Consider the following 24976-nt stretch of genomic DNA (forward strand, 5'->3'; position numbering starts at 1 on the left):
CAGAAACTTAATGGGTGGTTGTTTATTAAACTTGTTAAGCATGGTACATACATAAACTATAACTGTGCGAACCTTTGAAACCTAATCACCCCTTCTTGAACTTACAGACTTAATTATCATCTAAATAAATACCAAATTCAAATGTCAAGCATGCTACAAACATCATTCTTGCAAAAAGAGAGCAAGCGTCACTCGGTAACAAAACCTTTCATCAAATCACTTGTGTATTATAAGTGCTTATATTTCGTACTGTTTTGCAAGTGAGGTGGCTTCTTGCTATCAGGCTCCATCATTATGGCATTGATGTTCCATAATGGATATAAAATTAACATCTGCATAAAGTATTACTTCAACAACAATTGAAAAATGATGTATGGTATAAAGTATGTCAGTGTATATGTAATGTAAGATACATAGTTAGAGCTATAAATGTACCGGGTACACTGTAAAAAAACAAAAAAAAACAAAACAACATTTTCCAACGGCTGAAGCGCCAGAAAATACTGTGAAATAACAGAAAATTACTTTCTTGTAAAACACAGTTTTCCATAATTAAAGTACAGTCTTTAACTGTAATTTTAACAAGATTATATGTAATATGACAAAATATGATTAATCCTTCAAAACATAGCCAATAATTGTTGAAAAACTAGATATTGGGTTCAAAATTGCAACAGTTTTACTGATAGGCTAATCCATTTGTATAGCATTTGTATCACATTTCCCTCCCCCTTACGAGGCTCTCAAACTTCTTTACATTTTGACTAGTCATTCACCTTCTGATGACACAGGATTAGGAGTTCAGTATTTTGCTCAAGGATACTTCAGCATGTTCACCAAGGGGATCCAACCCACAACCTCAGGGACACAAAATAGCCACTCTACCACTGGCCACAGGTATTTATAATTTTATATCTCATGAAATGTATACTTGGTAATCTTGATGCTTCAGCAGAGGTAGCATCCGTAAGTCCAATTGTATATATGGGGTTTTTGTGTGTCTTATGTGGCTGTGTCAACTTGTGAGAAATAAAGGGAAAAAAATGAAAGGAAAAAAAAAAAAGTCCAATTGTTTGCTTTGCCTATTATTCACCCTCTCAAGCGTTCATTGTACTGTTATTTTACATACAATTATGTTAAAATTACAGTTAAAACTGTACTTTAATTACGGAAATTTACCATTTTTAAATTTTTTTATTTTATTTTATTTTATTTTATTATTATTATTATTTTTTTTACGAGAAAGTAATTTTCTGTTATTTCACAGCATCTTTCTGGCGCCACAGCTGCCGGAAGATTACCGTGTTTAAAAAAAAAAATTATAATTTTTTTTTTATTTATTTTAATTTTTTTAACGAGAAAGTAATTTTCTGTTATTTCACCGTATTTTTCTGGCACCCCAGCGGCTGGAAAATTACAGCTTTTTTTTTTTTTTTTTTTCTTTTTTTTTAACAGGAAAAGTAATTTTCTGTTATTTCACCGTATTTTTCTGGCATCCCAGCTGCTGGAAAATTACAGCTTTTTTTTTTTTTTTTTTCTTTTTTTTTAACAGGAAAGTAATTTTCTGTTATTTCACCGTATTTTTCTGGCATCCCAGCTGCTGGAAAATTACAGCTTTTTTTTTTTTTTTTTTTTTAGTGAGAAAGTAATTTTCTGTTATTTCACAGTATTTTTTTTTTCTGCCGCCCCGGCTGCTGGAAAAATACTTTTTTTTTTTTTTTTTTAACTTTTTTTTTTTTTTTTTTTACTTTTTTTTTTCTTTGGTTATACAGTGATATCTCATTATATGTCCTTTCAAAATGAATGTTAATATTGTATAATGAACGCTACCATCAACAGGACATTACAGAAAGTGTAGTTATTTTCAAAAGTCAATTCACAAAGAAATGATGGTAAAATGTGGCATTTTTACGGTCTCTCTCTCTCTCTCTCTCTCTCTATATATATATATATATATATATATATTTATATATATATATATATATATATATATATATATATATATATATATATATATATATATATATATATATATATATATATATATATATATATATATATATATATATATATATATATATGTATGTATATATATATATATATGTATGTATATATATATATATATTTTTTCATTTTTGGGGGAGTTTTAAAGTTGAATTTTATATTTTATTCCATTAAATAACAGACAAATATCTGTGAAATTACAACACTTTTGTGAACATATTTTAACAATTAATGTTTTTCTAATGGAGTTTTTTTTTTTTGTAAAAGAACAGAAATATTGTGTGTTTTTAAAGTTGCAGTGATTTCATGTTATTTTACATTTGACATGTAAACTAAATTAGATTTTTTAAAATACAGAAAAAACTAAAATAAAAAGTAAAATTCTGTTATATTATAGATTTTTTTTAACAGTGTAGATACAGCTCAGTTGCGAAGTAAAATGGCTGACTGCACTAAATTTAGTACACTCATGCAGGTCTAGCCAATTGATCTCTGCATCGTTAACAGCTCATGACCACACGTTAAAGGCCAGAAATTCGGATTGGCTTCACAATTGCATACATTATGGAACTAAATGCTATAATTTTTGTACTGATTCCGTAAATTAAGTGACTGGATTTAAACGGAAGCTGTTAATTGTGCAGAATTAACAGGTCAACTTTAAGGGCATTTCTTCTTCTTCTTTTTTTTTTTTTTCCATATACAGAAAAAGACAATTGACCAAATACAGGCAGCAGTTGCCATAGTTGTACCTACTTTGTAGGGCTGCAGGTATGCAACGCCTTCAAGTGAGGCTTCCAGGTAGCAATGGAAACCGAGTGTTCGTCAGCTGCATAACTACGCCAAACACACTGCATGCAGAATACACAAAACCAAGAAGAAGAGGTAGAAGAAGAGAAAAGTGAAGAGAGAAGAACCATAAATAAAAAAAAAGAAAAAAAAGAAATTAAAAACAAGGAGTGGAGAGACAAAGATGAGGAAGAAAAGGAGGGAGATGGAAAAGATAAAAACAAAAATAGAAAGCTGATTAGTGAAAACACTAACACAGGGGTGTCACACGTCTTGGCTTGGAGCGGAGGTCAGGCATGAATACATGCCTGTGGGAGGGCAGGAGGCTCTCATAGTGCCGCCATGTGGCATCCAGGTATGGCCTGGTGCTGTCTGTGGAGTAATAACGCCACGCAGCCTGGTACAACATGTGAATGGACAGGATGACACAATGATGCTAGGAAAAGGAGGAGTGGAACATGGCAGGAGTACGGAATGAGAGAAAAGCTACAGTGAGTGCCACGGTGGAAGACGATGAAGAAGAAGCGGATGGGAAAAGTCGACCATGTGTCGGATGAATGAGGGGGGAATTGTACACAGTATATGCAGAAGACAATGTGACAACGTCAAACAATACAGGAATGGAAATTGGGGATGCTAGAAAAGGAGGAAATATGTGAGGCACACAAGACAGGAATGACAACAATATTTTCCCAGATGCGAACAATGTGGGAAAAAAATACAACCTCCTGGATTAAAAGAGAGTGAAATGACATGCTAGGAGATGTTTGATCAATTTGAATGAGGATTGGCAAGAGTCCACAGAAGTTAAAGTGAGGATGGAAAATGGTAATAGTGGTTTACTGTTTGGAATAACATCAACATTCATGTTGGCCACATAGAGATGTGACTTATGCACATTGAATTTACCTGGATGAGGTAGGCCGCAGGGTTTCTCCTCTTTTCAAAGTGCTTCTGTCTGTGCTGCTCTTGGACCTTCAGAGCAAAACCTGAGCCCAGAATACCCTAACGTGAAAGGAAGGCATTTTGTCAGCCGGTGCTTTCATTTTAGAAGCACTATTAATTTTCACGACTTCAACTAAACATAGACTATGTTAAAGGTGCCCTGTCAAGTTTTTATCTCTTTAAGTGAGTTTGTCGCTTTTGTCCTGAACCCTCAGTCACCTTGCAGGTGATATACAGGCCAATAATTTTGACAATTCTTGTTGGAATGACCTCAAATTTTCACAGCTTGTGTAGAAACGTTTCAAGTTTTTGTGTGTAATTTCTATCTTTTCAGGTTAAGAAATGCCGTTCATTTCAAAAGAAAAGTCATTTTGCGTGTTAGAGTATGCTCGGACTCAGTCATCGAATACAGTGCAGCGTGCCTTCTTCACAAATTTTGCAAAGAAGGCACCAACTACCAAACAAATTAGGACTTGGCACCAAAAATTTCAAGAAAAGGGCCCTTTTTGGCACGAGCTCGAATACCGACTCGATGTGTGCAGTCACAGGCGAGTCACATATTGAACATTTATAAAAATCTGTCATAGAACCAACAAATATTTGTACTTTTCTTTGTAAATTTAACCAATAAAACTAACCCTCCCCCCCTCGTGACTATAAATAGTATCATTTGTCTATAAAATTGTTATAAGCACACCTCTGCGTAAACTATCCGTATTAACGTATAAGAGAATTAAAAAAGAAAGAAATATGGACCTTACAACAAAGAATAGCTTTATTAACTGTAACAGAAAAGATTTAAAGTGCATCTCAAATTCAAAAATTAAATCCTTAATTAAACTATAAACATTTTTTGACTGACCATGTCAAACCATATGATACGGAAAAATAAAATTACATAAAATCAATAAATAATAATGCATTCAACTGATCACCAACATTAACTCAGGAGCACACTATTTAAAAAAACAAACACAAAAAAAACTTTAACCTACAGGACAAAAATATAAAATAATTTGTGCAGATTTTTTTTTTTTTTTTTTTTGCTGTGTGCAAAGCGCACATGATCAGTGCAAACAAAACTTCTACACCACCGAGCGAATGCTCCCTGCGCACACTCTGCCATTAATGAGAGCGCCACTGCCCCCTAATGTAGTGGAGGTGCAATTGCACTTTATTCTAGGACAGTAAAAAAAATAAAAATAAAAATAAATAATAATAATAAAAATAAAAACATAAAAAAGCATTTTCCTCGAGGTCAAACGCGCCCCCCTTGATGGAGCCTCGCGCCCCCCTGGGCGGGCCCGCCCCACTATTTGAGAAGCACTTATCTACGGCATGATGATTCTTATACTTCTCCTCAATAGTTTTGAGCGGCATCAGCTTGTTAGAATTAAATCGATGCCATGCCCGCACCCTGATATGTGCCCAAGTACACTGTAAATCTTGACTCATCTATCAAGGGATGTTCACATCATAACACACCATGTAAGGTGTTATTTTTTCCCATCAGGTCAATGATATGGCTGCAGTGGCGACCCTGCTCATCAAATGCTATTGTGCCGCTCATTAGCTCAATTAACGTTATAGCCAAATAAATAGGACCTCTAGGAGCAGTCATTAAAAAGAATATCCAGAAAAGTCTGCACTTACTGCAGGTAAGGCAAAGAAAGAGATCCCCAACAGTGCGAACCCTGCAGACAACATCCTTCCTGTCCATGTCTTTGGTGTCTTGTCCCCATAGCCAATGGTCGTCAGAGTGATCTGTGAAAAGATGTTCCCGATTTATAAAAGAAATACATACCAACCTGCAATTTGATTGTTAAAGTATCATGTTGGCAACTTGATGAGAAACCTTACTATACATTATCAAGTAGGGTAAAAAGCAAATTAATATACTATTTACAGTATGAAACCATTGATAGCCTTTTAGGAGTAAAAAGACCCCCCCCACAAAAAACAAAACAAAAAAAAACCCATTTAAAAATTCAATTACATTCTTATACAACTCTGGTAATAGATATGCAAACTCACCGTGCCCCACCACAGGGCATCAGCATATGTGGCAAATTCCTTGTTGAACTTATTCTCCACAAGGTAGACAAGGAATGAAGAGAAGATGAGAACCAAGAAACCAATGTACCAAGCTGTAACCAGTTCCTATGGGCAAAGATCAGCAAGCATTCAGAGCACAATGTTACAATTCAAACGTCCAAGCATTTCAGAAGTTCCTGAACCTCTCTGTAGTGGTCAAAGAACTAAACAACCACACTCCTTTTGGGGTAAAAACACAATGATAGTAAAGCATAATAGTCAGAAAAAAAGACATGTTCAAAAGGAATCTTTAAACTCATTCACTGCCAGTCATTATAGAAAATTTTTACATTTCCAATACTCACGTGATATTACATTCAATAATTATATATAAACCGAATCTACCAAATAACAGAATAGACTCCCTACTTTTTGTCCCGTCCCGTTCTTTTATAATTGACAGCAGAAAAATGTAGGTTTGCCAAAATACAGCCATTTCTCCCATGGACTCTGAAACTGTGTTTATTTCCTATAAAATGGGGCAATGATGTCATCTACCGGTGGTTGGGCATCAGTAAAGTTGTTTCCAAGTTTGATATTTCCAGTGGAGCATGCTCAGATTCGCCCCCATTTAGCACCGCTCTAAAAAATACAATTGACAAGTATACTTGTCAAAGGCAGTGAATGAGTTAATTGTTTCAATGGCTGTAAAAATCTGGGGGTAACAAAGGCAAAGTGCTGTGGTTCGCATCATCTATGCCACAGTTAACACCATCAATACTACCCAGGCTGCATCTTTTCATGTATTTTATTTTGCAAGCGTAGCACCCCTCAAAGAGTTATTGCTGGCCATTTAAATTGTTTGACTTAGCATTCATTCGTCTGTATTCATGGTACTTCTGAGGATTTTGTTCAATGTCTCCATTTTAGCAGTATTACAGTGCCTTGAAAAAAACAGGTTCGCATTTCATTGTTTACATATTTTGTGACCTTACATGCAGTTATTGTGACTGTAAGTGCTATTTTTCATCCTACCACAGACAAGTTTAAATCAAGCATTGCAAGTCCAATATTGCCTTGACAGCTGACTGTGGTGAGTGCATATATTTTACTGACCACATCGATCATATTCAATTATTCAACAGATCATTCGCCTTGGCACTACAGTATGATATCAGTGAATAAATATTCCATATGTAAGAAACTGTGGCCAGCATTGGCTTCTGCATGTGGATTGCAACGGGCCATGTATGCGCATGTGCATGCGTGTGCACTCATGTGTGTGTTTGTCTAAAACAAAGGACTAAAGCCTGATTTATGCTTCTTGCGTTAATGACCGGTGTAGATCACATGATCTACGCAAGCCATGAATTTTAAGTGCCACGTGCCCGGGTGCAGCGCACACATCGCCGGTTCTTGAACACCGTAGATGGCGGGACGTAGCTCGCTCATGATTGGTCCGTTCGATGGCGTACTCAGCTTTTTTTTTTCTTTTTCTCTCTCATGAGTTTTGTGGCATTTAGTGGAAAGCTGTCATATTGATAATAAAACTAGGGCTGGGTATTGCCGCCAACCTCACGATATGATACAGGGGTCACGATACGATACGTATCGCGATACATATGTATCCCAATACTTGATCTTCAAGGTGATACGTATCCCGATATTTTACATTAATTTACTTACATTTTATAATAACAGTCATATGTTTACCTAAAGGATATGTTTATTATGCTGGATGCCAAAAAATTTTTTGTTAGCAGCTCTTCTGGTTTACCACCAAGCGGCATGCCCGGTCTAAATGTGTACGCACTGCAGAGCAAGGAGCAGTTTTCACAGACACACCGGGAAAATTTAGTAATAGGCACTAGCCGATATGAGTCAAAATATCAAAGTATTAAAATTGCAGCTCTAAAATGTGCTTATTTGAAATATTTGAGGAAACAAAAACAGCATTTTTTTTCATGTAACACATGGCAATCGTTAACTACTTATTTAAAGTTAACGAGCAATATCGATTCTGTCGCCTGCGTATCGATACGTGTATTGTAATGAGGCCCGCAACAATATATTGCCATATCGATTTTTTTGAGCACACCTCCAAATAAAATGCAGACGAAAATGCAGAACAATGCTATGTATGGCATTGCCTACAGGATATATTTTAGCTACTGCACACTAAATGGAGTCAAATTTAATGTAAATAGAGTGAAATGTACTCTACAGAATTTACTGTGTGGATGTGCCAGTTAGTTTGCGGTTGTCCTGCTACCGACCTTGCTGTGTGCGTAAACCACAGAACCCAGCAGCTTCCATGTACCCCCCCTCCGGTCCATCCGCACCATGCGGAGGATCTGTAGGAAGCGAAGGCTCCGCAGAACTGAAGTGGCAAAGATGTTGCCCTGGCTTCCTGCTGACACCACAGCAACTGATGCAATGAGCACTATGATATCTGCAAAAGTTGCACACACAAAAAAAAAAGACATGTTTAGTTCTTATGAAACAATCATGCAATGTGTAACCTACGGTAAGAAAAAAACTATGCAAGAGAAAGTTTCAGGTGAATCGTTCATATCATGTGGCATGTCATGTGAATTCATGTTACATCCACCACAAAACCATCTTATGTGGTAAATTATTATAATATGTTTTGATAAGGCACGCATGGCTTCTTCCATCTTGATAACAGTGTTAGATGCCTCATTGGTGAAAAGCTGCAGCTGTGTTAGTGTCATTATGTAGCGAACATTTCGCCATGCTCTACTTCTGCCTCAGCCAACTATTCAACAGAAATAAAACCATACTGAGAAGTGCTTCTAATATCTAGTCCTCATCATAAATGATAAAGTACAAATCTATTATTTGTATCTTATTCTCTTCACTTTGATTGGTCTAAGCAAGCTGTGAAATTATCGGCTTGTGTACACGGGCAACAGCAGCATATGACATCAACATTTTATTAATTTATTATGATTTTGTCAAACTCCTTTGCCAGACTTACAATGTAGGCATGCAAAAAGTACTCAGAGAACTTCATTTTTTCCACATTTATGTTACAGCCTCATTCAAAGATGACAAAATCTCTTGCCATTAAAGGCTGCTGTTGGGCTTTGAGTGAGTGTTTAGAATTTGGTAGTTTGAATTTCAACACTGCTTTCAGAAAGCAGTCTTTGATATGATATTGATTAATTACAACTTTAGATTATGTAGGCCTGTTACCAAGTGTGTTTGTCTGGGCTCATTTGCTTTGCAGTGGACTAGTGGTAGAGTGTCCACCCTGTGACCGGGAGATTGTGGGTTCAATCCCTGCCTTGGTCATACCGAAAGACTTTAAGAATGGAACCTGTTTACCTTCCTGCTTGACACTCAGCATTACAGGTTGGAATTGGAGTTTAGATCACCCAATGGTCCCTGAGTACCTGCTGCTGCAGGTGGTTCATTATAAAATGTGGGATCTCAAATTGAATATGTTAATTCCGTTAAAACTTAATGAATTAATTTGGTTCAGTACCTAAAATTTTAAGAAAATATTTTGAATCAAGGCAAAAAAATTAAGATTGGTTTAAGTGAAGAATTATTGTTTACATCAACATGAAATAATTAGGTCATACGAAGTCACTCGATGTAGTTTCTGTGAAGTCAAATATTTTAGATGTGATATCTAGACATCATTTTTTTTAGTTTAAGCGGGGTAAAACTTTTAACAGTGTAATTCCAAAATTGAGTAACCTTAAAATACTACACAAAACATACCATAATGACAATTTTGGGCTAGTCTTATTTTTGAGAACCAAATAACTTTGTTACTACATAAGTCAGAAATAAAGAAACAATGTAGCAATAAAAGAAAGCAGACCTGTCAAGTATAAGACTACCAAAAAGAGGGAAAGAACTGTGAATCCTTGCAGAAACTGAAGTAAAAAGTTTCCGGGTATGTAAACATTTGACCACAACTAATGCAGGAAACTGGAGTTTGCCTGAAGGCACTTAAAGGATTCTTATACCACCAGAGACAAAATTATCTGGACTATTTAGCTTTGGCATCATTGCCAGTCACCAGACCAACATTATGGCGGCGACAGTCATGCTCTTGGGATATTTTGTAGAGACATCCAGAATGAAAACATGCTCCAGAGTGCTCATATTGGGACGATGGTTGCTTTCAGCATGCCTTGCTGAAAGGACCTAAGCACACAGCCAGAATATCAGTGGACCAACCACAGGTGAGACTTAAATCCCACTGAAAGTCTCTGGAGAGATCTGAAATTGGCTGTGCACATCCAACGTTGGTGCTTGAGAGGATTCAGAGGAGTGTGTGACTTACGGAAGTCGGAAGTCCGTGGAATCTATTCCATTTAACCACAAGATGAAAAATAAATGGCATCTTGTCATAATGGGGTGTTGTGTTGAGAAATTTGAGGAATACATTATTCAACTTTTGGAACGAGGTTTTGCTGCTATTACAAATGGGACCATAAATTAGACAGTATATACTTTTTGGTCAGTTAAGTCCAGAGGTGGGTAGTAATGAGTTACATTTACATGTACTTGAGTAACCTAAAAAAAAAAAGTACTTCTAAAAGTAGTTTTACCACACAATACTTTCTACTTTTACTTGAGTAGATGTGTGAAGAAGGATCGCTACTCTTACTCCGCTACACTAAAGTCGTTCCTTTTTTTTCTCCTCTTTTTTGTTCATTATCTTTACCAGAGATGCCAACAGCAGTTCTGGCACAATGACTGCATTTCACCAATCAGACGTAGCAACAATAATCACATGACGACTCCTTCCCTGAACATTCTACCAATCAGACGTAACAATGCAGTCACGTGACCACAGGCAGTGGAAACGCTGTCAGCATTTGGAACATGGCAGCGGGAGAGGACGAAGACGAACACCCATGGCCTCAAATAATTAGCATGTTTACCTTGCACACCGTGCGGAATAACAGCTTTATAATACAGTGTCTTATGTGTCTGTCGAAACAAACGGACATTTTGGCATATAAAAATTCCACATCGAACCTGAGTTAACATGTCGCGGTAAGTTTGACCTAAATTCCCTTTTTCCTTTATTTAGGCAGGTATTTGTCTTAAGTGTTGAAAATGAACCTTTTCACATAGACTCTTTTTTAAACACTTTAACTGTTGCCATAAATGAAACAGATCACGATACATGTTATATGGAGGCATGAATTGGCAGTAGCCAGTAAGTGTCAAATTATTCACGGTAAAGATAGTTTTGGTAACAGATAAACACGACTCCATGTAATGCCAGAACCTCGAAAGAAAACATATCAACGTCTTATTCAATGTAGCAATGCAAAGCATTTGTAAACAAAAAAGATTTAGGCTAAAAAGTACAAGTTTCTAATTGTTATGCTGGATGGGTATTTACAGAAATTTAGTGTCCACAATATTTTCAGGTGTACACTCAGATGTAATACATTAATCCTACTCTAATATAGTTAACTTAATTTAACTTTGCAAATTAAACTGAATGTGTGATTTCAATGGCTTCCTCGCCTGTAAACTCATAGCCTGATATTTTTTGTGTCAACAGAGGGTTCACCCCAACAAAATGAATGTTTTTGTCTTTCTGATTACATTGTTTTTAAAAAATAAATTAGACAATGTTCAAGCAGTTACTCAGTACTTGAGTATTCTTTTCAGCGAATACTTTTTTACTTCTACTTGAGTAAATTTTTTTAAATGACTACTTTTTACTTTTACTTGAGTAATATTATTCTGAAGTAACTCTACTCTTACTTGAGTACAATTTCTGGCTACTCTACCCGCCTCTGGTTAAGTGAGCTGGACTAAGCTCCGACACATCCGCTACCCTAGCGAGGATTAGTGTTCTAAAAGATGTATGAGTGAGTTAAATGTGAGGAAGTCCAAACAGAGAAGATTTATTTTCATCAGCAGCAGCATTGAAGTTAAAACTTGACCACTCTGTCTTGTACTGTCGCACATTGAAAATGTGCTTGTCCGTTTCCACAATACTCCTGAGATCAGCAACATCATAAACAAGCACATCGATGTTCACGTGAACAAAGTGGGGGTCACATGTGACCCATGAGCCTTATTCCCCTTCCATCAGTCTTTCCAACTGTGCTTTCCAAGAAGCAGCAGAGGGATTCGTGTCTAAATATTGGAAAAATAAAAGGCCATTGATGCAAACTCATTACGTAAATGCATTCTTCTCCTATGAGCTTTGACCACAACTCTCAATGACACGCGCAAACACTGGTCAGTCGCATGTAATGGAATATTGCCTACGACCTAACATTTTATTGTGTGTGCGCACCAGGGCAGGAGAATAAGGCGACTGAACGATGCAACAGGCATAAAAAAAAATAAATAAATAAATAAATAAAAAAAAGGAGAGAAAATAGTAAGACTGACTGAGAAATTACTTGTACATTATTGGGGGAAGTGGGATGGGATGCTGTAATAACTCACCAATGACGCAGAAAGGCTTTCTGGCAAAGCGGAGACGTCCCTGCCATCCTCTATAACGACAGCAGCAGCCTGCTGACCAGATGCGGATGATGTACTCCAACCCAAACACCACAATCATGACAAACTCCTACAGGATGTTCAACAAATGATGTATAAATCATCTTAGCAGAAGGCACTGATGTGGCTTTCATATATTCACAATTAATCAGGGCCTCTTAAGATGAAGTAAGAATGACAACTAAGAATTTAGATTGGACAGTCTAGTATCAAAATCAACAATGGACATCTCTCACATTATAGGCCTTGCTAGACTGAAATCTTTGCTCTTGATTTAGTTAATATTACACAAATCAAGGATTTTAAACACAAACTATAATCTGTGCAGTTTATAAAGTTTATAAGAAACTGCAGAAAGCTCTCTACTTGATAATTAATTCCAAGATTTTACTCAAGTAAATATCTGTTACAAGCGTTGTAGCAAACAGTATGAAAAATTTAATTAATCACAATTAATTATGGAATATTATGCAATTAATGAGTTAAAATATTTTCAATGTTTAACACTAACTCGCAATGATGCATTCAATTAGTTGATTTTTATAATGATTCAGATGATTCAATGCATGCCCATGCCACATTTGTCAGTGAAATACGATGACATCCAGCACACATCAGCTGAGTGCAAAATCTGTTGTGAACTGGATGAAATACACCAAAATCGCATTACAGCACCTACGCCACAACTTAGTTTCACCTGGTCTAAAGTCTAGTCTACTTCCTGTTATCAGATGATCAGGTGCGGTGGGGGGCATGTAATAGAACGAAGATGCCCTCGGTCGGCCTGAACGCCCAATGAGGCGTCGCGCGGTATGCCGTATTCCCAAACAGAAACTAGACTTGCCCTGGCATGAAAATGAAGATGCGGCAGTTTTTACACCGAGCGCATGTACGCCTGGCTACGAAAATACAGTTGGGCCAAAAGGTATGACTTTTGGGGGTCACATTGTATAAGAATAATAATTTTTTTTTTTAAATCATCTTTTAACTGAGTGGGTATATATGGTATGCCATATGAATAAACAATTTTCAGAGGGAGAGAAATATGGAGAAAAGTGTATCAAAACATGAAAAATTATCGTTTCCATCTCCTACCAAAATAAGCAGACAGTAAGAGGAGAAGTCCTGATGAGCTGGAATGGTAGAGAACACTGAGAGGACCAGGCAGCTGAAGACCAAGACGAACCTGGACAGAACGAACACAAATACATAAATCAGAAATACAGTACTGCAAACACCCAACATTTAGAACATTTCAAAATGGTGACGTTTGTCAACAGGATTTTTCTGAGCAACAACACTGACAGCCCATTCTTGATGGGTTATTTTCTGCAGTGAATTAGGAACCAAACTATTATTCAATTTCCTCCAACATTAAATTAATCATGTTTGTTTGTGTAATGTGCTTTCCGGGGGACAAGCAGTACAAGCGAAGCACTTGGAAAAATTGGAATAATTTGACCATTTCCAAAAATTCTCCCTCAAGACGTAAAATTCTGGCTTTAAAACAATAAGATACCGTAAAGCATAAAAAAAACAACAAATCATGATGATAAGGAGAATGAACCCAGTAGCTTTGTGGTGAGTTGTTTGAAGCATTTAGAATCGGGTGCACATTTGTTTTTTATCGCATCTGCCCCCTTGTAAGTCAATGCATGGTTGGTATGTCATCATGCTACTTGTTTTAGTGCAACGTTTTATTGAGTAATCTTATTTTGACACAGGTGGCACACTCCAGTTATATGACCTGGACTTGAGTTTGCTTAAGTTGCTAATTTTATGACTTGTTTGACAAAAACTTCTGACTTGACTTGAACTCCATGGACTGTATTTTCGTAGATAGGCGCCCATGTATTCAGCATAAAAACCGCCGTATCATCGTTTTCGTGCCGGGGCAAGTCAAGATGACCATGTTTCAGACCTTGATTTGTACCACTGGCACACCTGATAATTTGTTGAGAAAGAAGATTGTGCTGCAATTGGCTGGCAACCAGGGTGTACCCCGCCTACTGCCCAAAGCCACCTGAGATAGGCGCCAGCACCCCCCGCGACCCTTGTGAGGAATAAGCGGTCAAGAAAATGGATGGATGGATGGAAGAAGATTGTGCTCGGCATAAATACGGGCACATCTTCATTTTTGTTGAAGGACAAGTCGAGTTTAGCATGTGTGTGGAGTTTGGTAGATAGTGCTACTCCTAGCTGGCCATTCTGGGGGATGCATCTGGCAATTTGGTCACAAAAATGAGACTAGATTTTAGACTGATGAAAAAAAAAAAAACATCTAAATGGTGGCGCAGGTGGTGTAAAGCGATTTTGGTGCATTTGATCGAGGTGCAAGCTGAAAGATTCTGAGCTCCGTGTGTCATGGTTTGGGTTGGGTTTGGGTTGATTTTGTCCTCATGTTTCATTAAGTTCTGTCTTGATCTGTTTTGTTTTATTGTCCTTCTGTGCCTCGGCTCCCTAGTGTTGTCAAGCATTGTCATGTCCACCTGTGTTTGCCTGCCCTTACTCATGTGTCAACCAATCAGCATCCCCTGCCACTTGTGTCTTGCCCAGCTGTGACTTGTTGTGTCAACCAATCAGTGTCTCCAGCTGTGTCTAGTTGTGTCAACCAATCAGTGTCCCCAGCCATGTGTGCCTTGTCCAGGTGTCCCATGTTATGTAATTAGTTGGTGTGTATTAATGCTGAATTCGAGGATGGTCGGAAGTCGGACTTTTCCGAGTTCAAACCAGGAAGTGTGTACGGGAACGCGGTCCGTGTACTTTTCGGCCATTCGTTTTTCCTTCTTGAAGCAAAGACACGGAAAACGGGAAACAAACCGATTTCCGTTTTTTTTTGTTTTGATTTATATGAACAAATAACGGGAAACAAGTCGTCTCCCGTTTTTGTTGAAGTAAAAATGAAAATGAAAAACGGGAAACGAGCCTTATCCGATGTTCTATTATGTGTTTATTTAGCACAAATCGGGAAATGAAATGTTGCCATACACCGTTTTTCGCAAGCTGGTTTCTCCTTGACCGGAAGCCGTTCATCTTTTGCGGCACGTCACAAGCTGCTGCTGCAGTGGAAGCTTGCTGCCCCCTAGTGTCTATTTTGAGGCCTCTGGCAGACAATAATCTGAGAGCCACCTTCGGACAGTTCTCTCTGAAAGTCCTCTTATAGAGCCAAATTGGCTACACAGATGTGTAGCGATTTCACTCGACGTCATGTCATGCCGTTATTTTTCATTTCCACTATCAAGTTGTGATAGCCATCTAAAATCCATGTTTGGAAGTCCCGAAGAATAGGCGCTTACAGGGACCTCGAAATAGACACTAGGGGGCAGCAAGCTGCTACTGCAGCAGCAGCAGTGATGCGCCGCAAAAGATGAACGGCTTCCGGGTCAAGGAGAAACCAGCTTGCGAAAAACGGGTTTACAGGTTTACATTTCATTTCCCGATTTGTGCTAAATAAACACATTATAGAACATCGGATAAAGGCCCGTTTCCCGTTTTTCATTTTCATTTTTAATTCAACAAAAACGGGAGACGACTCGTTTCCCGTTATTTGTTCATATACATCAAAACAAAAAACGTTCCCTTTTTCCGTGTCCTTGCTTCAGAAGGAAAAACGAATGGCTGAAAAGTACACGGACCGAACGTCCCCTTGAACTTGAAATTCCACTTGCGAAGTCGGAAGTAAAAAAGGACCCGGACTTCACCGGCGAACTACAAGTGACGTCACTCTGAATGGCAAAACACAATTAACTCGAATATAAAACTAGATAGCTTTCTTCATTCATAAATATTCAACATAACTCCACAAAATGCAACGTATGTGACAGTATTGCCGCTATATCCCTGCATGAAATTATATGGTCAACTACTTAACTGTATGGAATGCTTATGAAATAAGATTAAAACTATACATGAAGCAAAATTGCAAGAAGGTAAGTTTTCTAGAGGTCAAAATGAGTTTTGAGGACTAAAATAAAAAATATTTTTCACTATCCACTAGGGGTGTAAAAAAAAAATCGATTCGGCGATATATCGCGATACTACATCGCGCGATTCTCGAATCGATTCAATAATCGGCAAAATCGATTTTTTTTTTTTTTTTTAGGATTCACACCTTAAGCATGGAAGAATGTTATATGAACGGAACATTAAGCCTTAATATTTTATTTCAATGCTGTTCAAACATGAAACAAATTACAACCTCTATAAGACCGAAATTTCAGATAAATAAATAATACATTTTCATATAAATCTTACACTCTACAAGCTTACTGATTAGTATTTTCTAAATTTGAATGAAAAAAAATCGCAACAATCGACTTATAAATTCGTATCAGGATTAATCGGTATTGAATCGAATCGTGACCTGTGTTGAATTGAGTGGATTGAGTGGGTCAGATGAAACGCCATATCATGTAAAATGAGATAGCAAATTAATGGGCTAGACTCAATTCTTAGTTAGAGACCAATAGGTGTCTATAGGACTGAATCATTCTTTGGCCTCTGGGTGTAGTTCCTCAAAGTAACCACCAGATGCCGCCAAACCTGTACAACTAAGCCACCCACTCAGCATTGCCCGGACATTCTATATAAGATACAAATTAAATATAAATAAATGATATCCTGAATTAAATAATAATACACAACACAATCTATATTCGATAATTGTTAACCTGATTTTTGGATCAATGTTTGTAACACATTGAAAGCCAACTATGAAGTTTTTCTGTCTTTCTTTTTCTTTTCTTTCATTTATAAGCGATACTGTCTTTTATCGCTGATAATATTGCTGTAACTGCATTGAAAAGATTGTCCGTATGTATTGTTTGATTTAACAAAGATATATACAAGATGTGCAACAGAGATTAGAATTAACCTGTTAAATTCAAGCTGAGAGAATTTGGGATTTAACATGCAATGTATATATATGTTATTCATGCTTGCTTAATTAATATATATATGATTTTATTGATTTTAACGTTCATCATTTGTCGAATAGAGCTGAAGACCTTGACATATTTTCATGTATGACTCATCATGCAACGCTGTGTATCCATGACACATTTGTAAGGAATGTATGACCTCATCATGACTCATCTTCATGGCACGTCGGTGGAAGATTACTGAAAATGAGTTCCAGCAAGTGCGCTTTGATATGAGAAGGTGCGCGGAGAGACATTCACCGGAAGGAGTCAGTGGTGTGGCCCAAGAGTATAAAAGGCCGTCACCAACTCTGAGCTAGGCCCCTTTTCACCCTGCGATGTGTCTGTACAGAGTGCATTCTCGAAGATGGAATATAACTGCCTGCCTGGACTTTGGATTTTTACGAAGGACTGGGATTAAGCCGTGGTTGGACCCTTTCTTCAATGATTGGTAATGTACAAATCTTTTAGCAATAATGATGTATAATAGGAAGATATGAATGACTAATCGCGTGTTAGGGTGGGGGCCATTTAATACACTCTCATATCTTCAAAATTATTTTTGCCAAAAACATCTTATTGTCAATCAGGTCTTAAGCTTTTCCGAGGAATGATCAATCTTGTAAAGCTTATTGTAAAAGGTTATACTATTTTTAATCTCCTGTTTTATTTTATTTTATTTTATTTTATTTTATTTTGATTGATTTAAAGTTTTATCATTAAATGTGATTTTTGATTTATATTGGTTGTCTTATTATTGTTAATAAAATTATTTAAAAGACAAGGTTCGTATTAATCATTCTACTATCTTGTCTCATATTGTTTTGATTTTATTATATTTATTTTTGGACGTTTTAATAAGTCCCTTTCATTTGTTTATGATTTTATTTTTATAAGTTGGTCGTTTTATAAGACCGTCTCATTTGTTTATGATTTTATTTTATTTATTTGAGGTCGTTCTATAAGACCTTCTCATTTGTTTGTGATTTTATTTTTATTCTTTGGTCGTTCTATAAGACCTTTTTATTTGTTTATGATTTATTTTTATTCTTTGGTCGTTTTATAAGACCCTAATGTTTGTTTATGATTTTATTTGGGACGTTTGATGAGCCCTCATTATTTTTTTTGATTTTATTTTATTTATTCCGGACATTTTATGAGTCCACCTCATTATTTTTTCCAAGACGGACAACAGTAACGGACGTTTGGAGGAAGGTAAGTGCATTTGAATAACCTCTAACCAATGCTTCCATCTGTATTAATATAAGTCAAATACTCCTGCTTGATATGTAACAAATCCGTATGATCCTAACAAGGATTATTAAATTACTAGGTCAATAACAAATGCAAACAACTCAGAGAAGTGGAGCTGCCAATGAAGTGAGGTGTACATGCTAGCATTCCTGGGCTCTGTGTGTGTGGTTACTCACTCAGGATTGATAGGTGTATGAAAACGGATTGGCCTCATGATAAGATGACAGTGAACAAACCTAGGTGAATCCACTTTGATATATCGGCTTATTTAATTCCCGTCTCCTCACGCTGACGCCTTAGAGCTGGTGAGGAAAAAGGGGAATTTCTAACCCTTTAATTGGAGAGTCGATCAGGACATATTTCCCGATTTAAGTCCTGCGGGTAAGCGGAAGTTGACATGTGGCGCCCAACGTGGGGCTTCGATTGACTCATTTTTGTCAAAATCGGGATCGATCGAGGCCCAAAACAGGAACCCGAGTGAGCGAAGCTTGCGGCTCTGAGCGGAGGGCACAGAGCTTAGAGCTGATAGCAAACTCGCTGATAAATTGTCATGTCATACGACCCTGAGCTAACACAAAATAGTCTCTTTGATGAATAGTGTTTCATGGAAAAGAGCTTCTTTAATTGTGAAAATCTAGTGTGATTTTTGAGTCGAAGTTGATTGTACTATTTTGTGTTAATGAAACGGTGACTGGCTCCCCCATGAGACTTGCACTCTAAAAGAGGTTGAGTGTGAGAAGGCCATTCAAAGTGAATGGGCTTTAACAGCGACCTGCTGCTCTGGTCAGCTGTGAAGGTACTGATAGTGTACTTGGCAGAGCGCGCTGCGCCGCGCTTTCCTGAGGGAGGGGCTGAGTCAAGGGGTGGTTCAGGCCAGTCCACAAAAAGAAGGAGGGCTTGAACAGTTAGAGTTAATGTTGAGAGGCTGCTCGGAGAGAGGCAGTCTCTTTTAGACTTGTGATGTTAAACTATGGGTTGCGCTATTTAGGCTTGCCAGATTGGGTGCGGTTGCCCATTTTATTGGTTTGTTATCTCAGGTATCCATTTGTAGCAAAACTACCATACTCTTTGCTTAGTTATTGCGGGGTGCCTGAAGATATTTATAGTCCCTTATCTTGGATAGCGGACTCAGTGTCAGAGGCTGACGCTGCAAACCTAACCCTGATTCCCGGTCGCTTGCCTTTTCTCCTGGAGTTTTTGAAAAACTTTTAAGTTTTCGGTTCCCGACAGGAGTGTCCATTGGCACAAGAAGAAAGTTGTCGAGAACCTAGGAGGAAAGGTAGGTGTTTCCACTAGACTAATGTTCTAGTGGAGGCAGCCTTTTTTCGGTTCCCCGACAGGAGTGTCAATTGGCACAAGAAGAAAGTCGTCGAGAACCGAGGAGAAAAGGTAGGAGTTTCCACTAGACTAATGTTCTAGTGGAAGCAGCCTTTTTCGGTTTTGACAGGAGTGTCCATTGGCACAAGAAGAAAGTCGTCGAGAACCAAGGAGGAAAGGTAGGAGTTTCCACTAGACTAATGTTCTAGTGGAGGCAGCCTTTTTCGGTTCCTAGCAGACGTGTCCAGGAACAAGAAGACATCCAGATCCCGGAGAAGAGAAGCGGGAAGGATTACAACCGACCTGAAAGGACAACACACCCCACCGTTTGAGAGAGGACATCCGCCGACGAGTAAAGGTAGGAAAAACTCGAAGTCGGTAGTCCTGATAGCAGTAGAGGCAACGTACATGGGTACGGAGCTGAGTAACCAGGAGCTAAAGTACGTCCCTGAACCCAAAGCGCGCGGGGAAGGCTTCGGAAATAGATAGCTCCACTCCTACAATAAGAAAGCAAAGCGGGCTATAGAACACGCTAGTGAAGTAATGGAAAGAATAATAGGGAGAAATGGGAGGGGAAAGCCCCCCAGCCCTACAGAGGGGGTAGCAGGGTTAATGCCTGCACCCCATCCTCTAGAACAACCAGATATACCAGTAGTGGTTATGCTACTGGGTGAAGGTGTAGATCGATGGCCACCAGGAGCAAGAAGGCACCTGGAAGTAAACAACCCTTCAATCCGTCTTGCCGACCTCGCAGCTGAGGTGGAAAGGTCGGTGAAGGAAACAGGAGTGTTTGTGAGTGAATTTCCCGAAATAATGGGCATAGCAACAGTAGTGGTAAACCACCCCCAAGAGGGATGCACCCCTGGGATGGTGGGCCTTTGGGTCCACTGGTGGACTGTATTGTTGGATGTGTATAACGTAGTGGAAGTAACTAGCACCGGAGTCCAGTGGGACTCTACGATTAAATCCCTCGCTGAGAAAATGCAGATAAGGGTGGAATTAGCAAATCCCCAGGGGGCTGAAGCATTAAGCTTCAACCTCTGGGAGCAGTCGGGATTTGATCAAAAGCAGAAAGAGTTACAAAAAATGCGGAAAAGGCCAGCTGAGGCCGTTGGTGAAGAGGGCTTTGTTGATATGGGCTCATGTGTCCATGAGGAGGATGCAGGAGCATCAGAAAATGAAAGCCCGGGAAAAATTGTAAAAATGACTCCCCTGATAAGAACGGCGCCCCTGGGTGGGCTGCCGGAGGAAACAAAAAAGGTTTCAATCGGGAATGGTGTAATATTGTGCCACTATGTGGGAAGCCCCTGGCAAATACGGGGGGATGCTATAGTGATAATAACAGATAGATCACTAAAACCGCATAGTAAAGCGCTTGGAAACATTTTAAGGCAGGAAGCGGGACAAGAATATGAATTAGAGGTTAAACAAGAATTACAAAAAGATAATCAGCGGCCAATAATAGCGGCAAAAACTAGTGGTGGGAACACTCCCTACGGCATGATAATACACGTGCCAGGGACAGAGTGGAACCCCAAAATCGATCAGTCACAATATGCGGACGAGATGGCAAAAGCATTGGAGAGGGGGGTCGACAAAGCGTTAGGAGAAGGAGCGGAGAGAATAGTGATGGCTGTAAATTGGATTAAAACTGGAAAGATGCAGTGGCAACTGGCTGAGTCCATAGCAGTAGCAGCGTTCACTCTAAGAGCTAAGACTCCTGTAACAACACCATCGGGAGTAGAATTTGTGATAGTAATATCAAAAAAGCAGAGAGAGGAACGAGTTAAATCAATGACAGACGAGATTTTAACCCGTACTAGACAGATGCATCGTGAACGACGCCAGCTCCAGCAATCAATAAACGGAGAACCCAGGGACTCACCCCAGTCATCATCCCCAGTTAAAACATCTCCCGTGCCTCTCCCGGTAAGTGGAAGGAAGGCAGAAGCTGCCCGGGAGGTGGAAGACGAAGAGCAAGAGGGACCGAGCAGACAAACCCCAAAGGGAAAAAACAAGGCCCCAAGGGGAACGGTGACCTTTAGCCCCGTCACGTCTACCCCTGGAACAGCACGGGAGCTCTTTCCGGGACAACCCCCCATAACGCCGGTGCCCCTGCCACAGGTTTCGCAAAAAAGGCATATGGGAAATGTAAACCCGATGGGACCGTTAGCGATGCCAGGAGATGGGAGCGAAGAAGAAGACGATGAAGAGCAAGCTCCTGTTTCGACCGTGATTGGCGCTAACCCCGCTGACGAAGACCAAGACTCAACCTCATCAGAAGATGACCCGGGCAACCCTGGCCAGAACCCGAAAATAGTTACAAGACCAGTTAGTAAAAGAAAGAAAAATCCTCAACCTACGTTTGACGTGTACCAATCCTCAGCAAGGGTAGCTAGAGATCTTAACCTGGGATGGATCGAGACAAAGGATGGGCGGAAAGCTTACATACCCGAGGCAGGGCAAGTAGATCGCCCCTATCCACCTGCCTGGCTCAATAAGCTAGATAGTAAAATGCCTCTAACTATGCGAATAATTTATCGCGAGGCTATTAACATTTTACAGGCTCCGCCATATACCACATTATTAATTCACCAAGACCTGACTAAGAATTTCAGGGATGGCTACGTGGCGGTGGCACATGATTTTATGTTGAGAAGGCTTAAAAAAGCAATAAATAATAAAGCAAAATGTGAGCTGAGAGCCGACGATGACCTGAATTCAGGTTCTGATAATGATGGAGCAGCGGTTACTGTAACGGTACCAGCTGCCCCAAGAACCTCTTTGAACCAACAGTCCCAATATGTGACACAGCTGGGATCAACTACAATAGTACCAAACCCAGTGCCCCAACCACATGACATGGAGGGGGAGGTGCAACAATTTAAGACCTTGAAGGAGTTGGTTCGCCAAAAAGGTAGGCTAGAGACAGCTAAAGAGTATTTAGTTGAGACATGGCCTATGATTAGAGACGCCCCAGGAGGAGATGGTGCTAAGAAACTATGGCTTCAGTACATCATCGCTAGCCCTGTCGGACCATACGAAACACCACAACAGGTCTACGAAAGATGGGTGGACGGCGAAGATGAGGATGAAGATGCCCATATTAGCAGGGCTAGAGAGCAACTCAAAAGGGACGTTTCACTGCTAAATGTGTGGCACAAAATTAAGGAAGTTATATCTCCAAATAGGTATATCAAAGTGCTGCGGATGATTGTCAAGGACAGAGGGAACGAAGCTGTCTTTGTGAAAATGGCCCCAAATAGCACAACGCTGAAAATTGAAGCCTCCGTTAGGAAGTGGGATCGCCTAACTAAGCACAACGCTGAGAAAAGGAGGACCGGACCAGTCGCTAGTCGCACCCGAGGGAGCGAACAGCAGGTCCAGCAGGGAGCTCAGCAACCAGTTCAGACTGTCCCCTACGTGAGACCTCAGCAGCAGAGAACGAACTGGAATCAGAGACAGGCCACCCAGCCAGGACAGCAGACGAGGCCCCAACCAAGACAACAGCCAGCAGTGCGAAGACCAGGTCCAGCATATATGCCCAAAGAAGAATTTGACAAACTGAACCCAGAAGAAAGGAAGGCCTTCCTCGAGGCTCGCAAGGCTGCAGCCTCCGGGGGGCCTGGGAAATAATGGAAACAAAGGCACGGGTCACCCTAGAAGGGGTTTACAGAATAGGGGATAACCTTTATGCTAAGGTGGAGGGAGTGCCCTATTTAGTAGACACAGGGGCCGAGGTGTCCATGACCCGTAGAGCCTTAAAACGAATCGGACACCTAAAAGTAATGGTAGCTGATGGCTCGATTGCCAAAATGCCGGTAGGGATCTGGAAGGGAATTGTGTGGGTGTTAGGACCATACAATTTGTTGACATTAAAAGATGCAGAAGAAATGGAAAAGCCTAAAAATAAAAGGCAAGTTGCGAAAAAGAGATGGGAAAAACTAAAACCGAAATTAGTGAAAGTAGGCCCTACAAAAATAATACCCGACCAAGAATGGTATAAATCAGTAGATGTACCTGCCGTAAAAGCCCAACAAATCCAAGACAGTGTATTAACACTGGAAGGGAAAAAGAAATTAGGTGAAATTTTAGACAAAGCCGCTATCGCACATTTTAAAAATGATTGCGGTGATTTAGGCGCAAATTATGTGCATATTATAATTGGGGGGGTACATCCGCCAGTGAGGCAATATCCCCTCAACCCCGGAGCAGTGGCCGAAATGGAGGTAATTGTAAAAGAATTATTAGCACTTGGCATTATTCGTGAAGAGCTAAACCCTATTACCAATAGCCCAATTCAAGCTGTTAAAAAACCTGAAGCGGTAGGAGGGGGATGGAGGCCAGTCATTAACTTTAAAGCTCTAAACCGCCGAACGGTGGCTAACCGAGCGAGCCTCATAAACCCCCAGGCGTCTTTAAAAACATTAAGAGTAAAGAAGTATAAATCATGTATTGACCTTGCAAATGGATTCTTTTCCCTAAGAATTGCCAAAGCATCACAAGGGAAAACAGCGTTTACGCATAAAGGAAAAGCATACGTTTGGCAGAGGTTGCCGCAAGGATATAAGAACTCCCCGAATGTATTTCAATCAGCTGTCTTGCATATTTTGGAAGGTCTCCCAGTCACAGTTTACATCGATGATGTGTTCATCGCTAGTGACACGGAGGAGGAACATTTGGAGATTCTGCAGGCCGTAATCGAACGAGTGACGGAGGCAGGATTAAAACTAAATCTTAAGAAGTGTCAGCTGGCCAGGTTTGAGGTAGATTACTTGGGATTCCAAGTGTCTGAAGACTTGGGGCTGTCGCAAGCGTATCGAGAGAAAATAGAACAGATTTTGCCTCCAACGTCCGAGAACGAGCTACAGAAAATATTAGGACTGTGTAATTATGTTCGAGATCATGTTCCGTATTATCAGAAATTTGCGAGACCCCTTTATGCTCGATTGCGTAAAATTCCTAACGAAAAGAAAACAAAAGATTGGCCTTGGTCAGCTAAAGACCAAGAGAATTTAGAAGGGCTTAAAAACGTAGTAAAAAATGCTATACGCCTCGAACCGAGAAGCTTGGAAGTCAGGTTGGTTGCCGAGATACAATGTGATGAAGATAATGCAATGGTAAGTGTTAGTAATGAAGGTGCCGGCTTAGTGACGCTATGGACTTACACTATAAATAATGTTGAGAAAAAG

The 24976-nt window shown here is 39.4% G+C and overlaps 1 protein-coding gene across 2 annotated transcripts in view; it reads right to left on the bottom strand.

Annotated features, from left to right (window-relative positions):
• Positions 1-24976, bottom strand: part of LOC144020859 (potassium voltage-gated channel subfamily KQT member 5-like) — a 169200-nt gene that overhangs the window by 19718 nt on the left and 124506 nt on the right. For both annotated transcript variants that reach the window (XM_077524726.1, XM_077524724.1), the window contains exons 2-8: positions 13390-13480; positions 12238-12364; positions 8049-8224; positions 5773-5898; positions 5392-5502; positions 3703-3798; positions 2761-2855 (exon numbers count right to left, since the gene is read on the bottom strand). In XM_077524726.1, coding sequence (XP_077380852.1) covers positions 2761-2855; positions 3703-3798; positions 5392-5502; positions 5773-5898; positions 8049-8224; positions 12238-12364; positions 13390-13480 — 822 coding nt within the window. The remainder of the gene's footprint in view (positions 1-2760; positions 2856-3702; positions 3799-5391; positions 5503-5772; positions 5899-8048; positions 8225-12237; positions 12365-13389; positions 13481-24976) is intronic.

The sequence above is a fragment of the Festucalex cinctus genome, chromosome 6 (genome assembly GCF_051991245.1).
Source record: "Festucalex cinctus isolate MCC-2025b chromosome 6, RoL_Fcin_1.0, whole genome shotgun sequence".
NCBI lineage: Eukaryota > Metazoa > Chordata > Actinopteri > Syngnathiformes > Syngnathidae > Festucalex > Festucalex cinctus.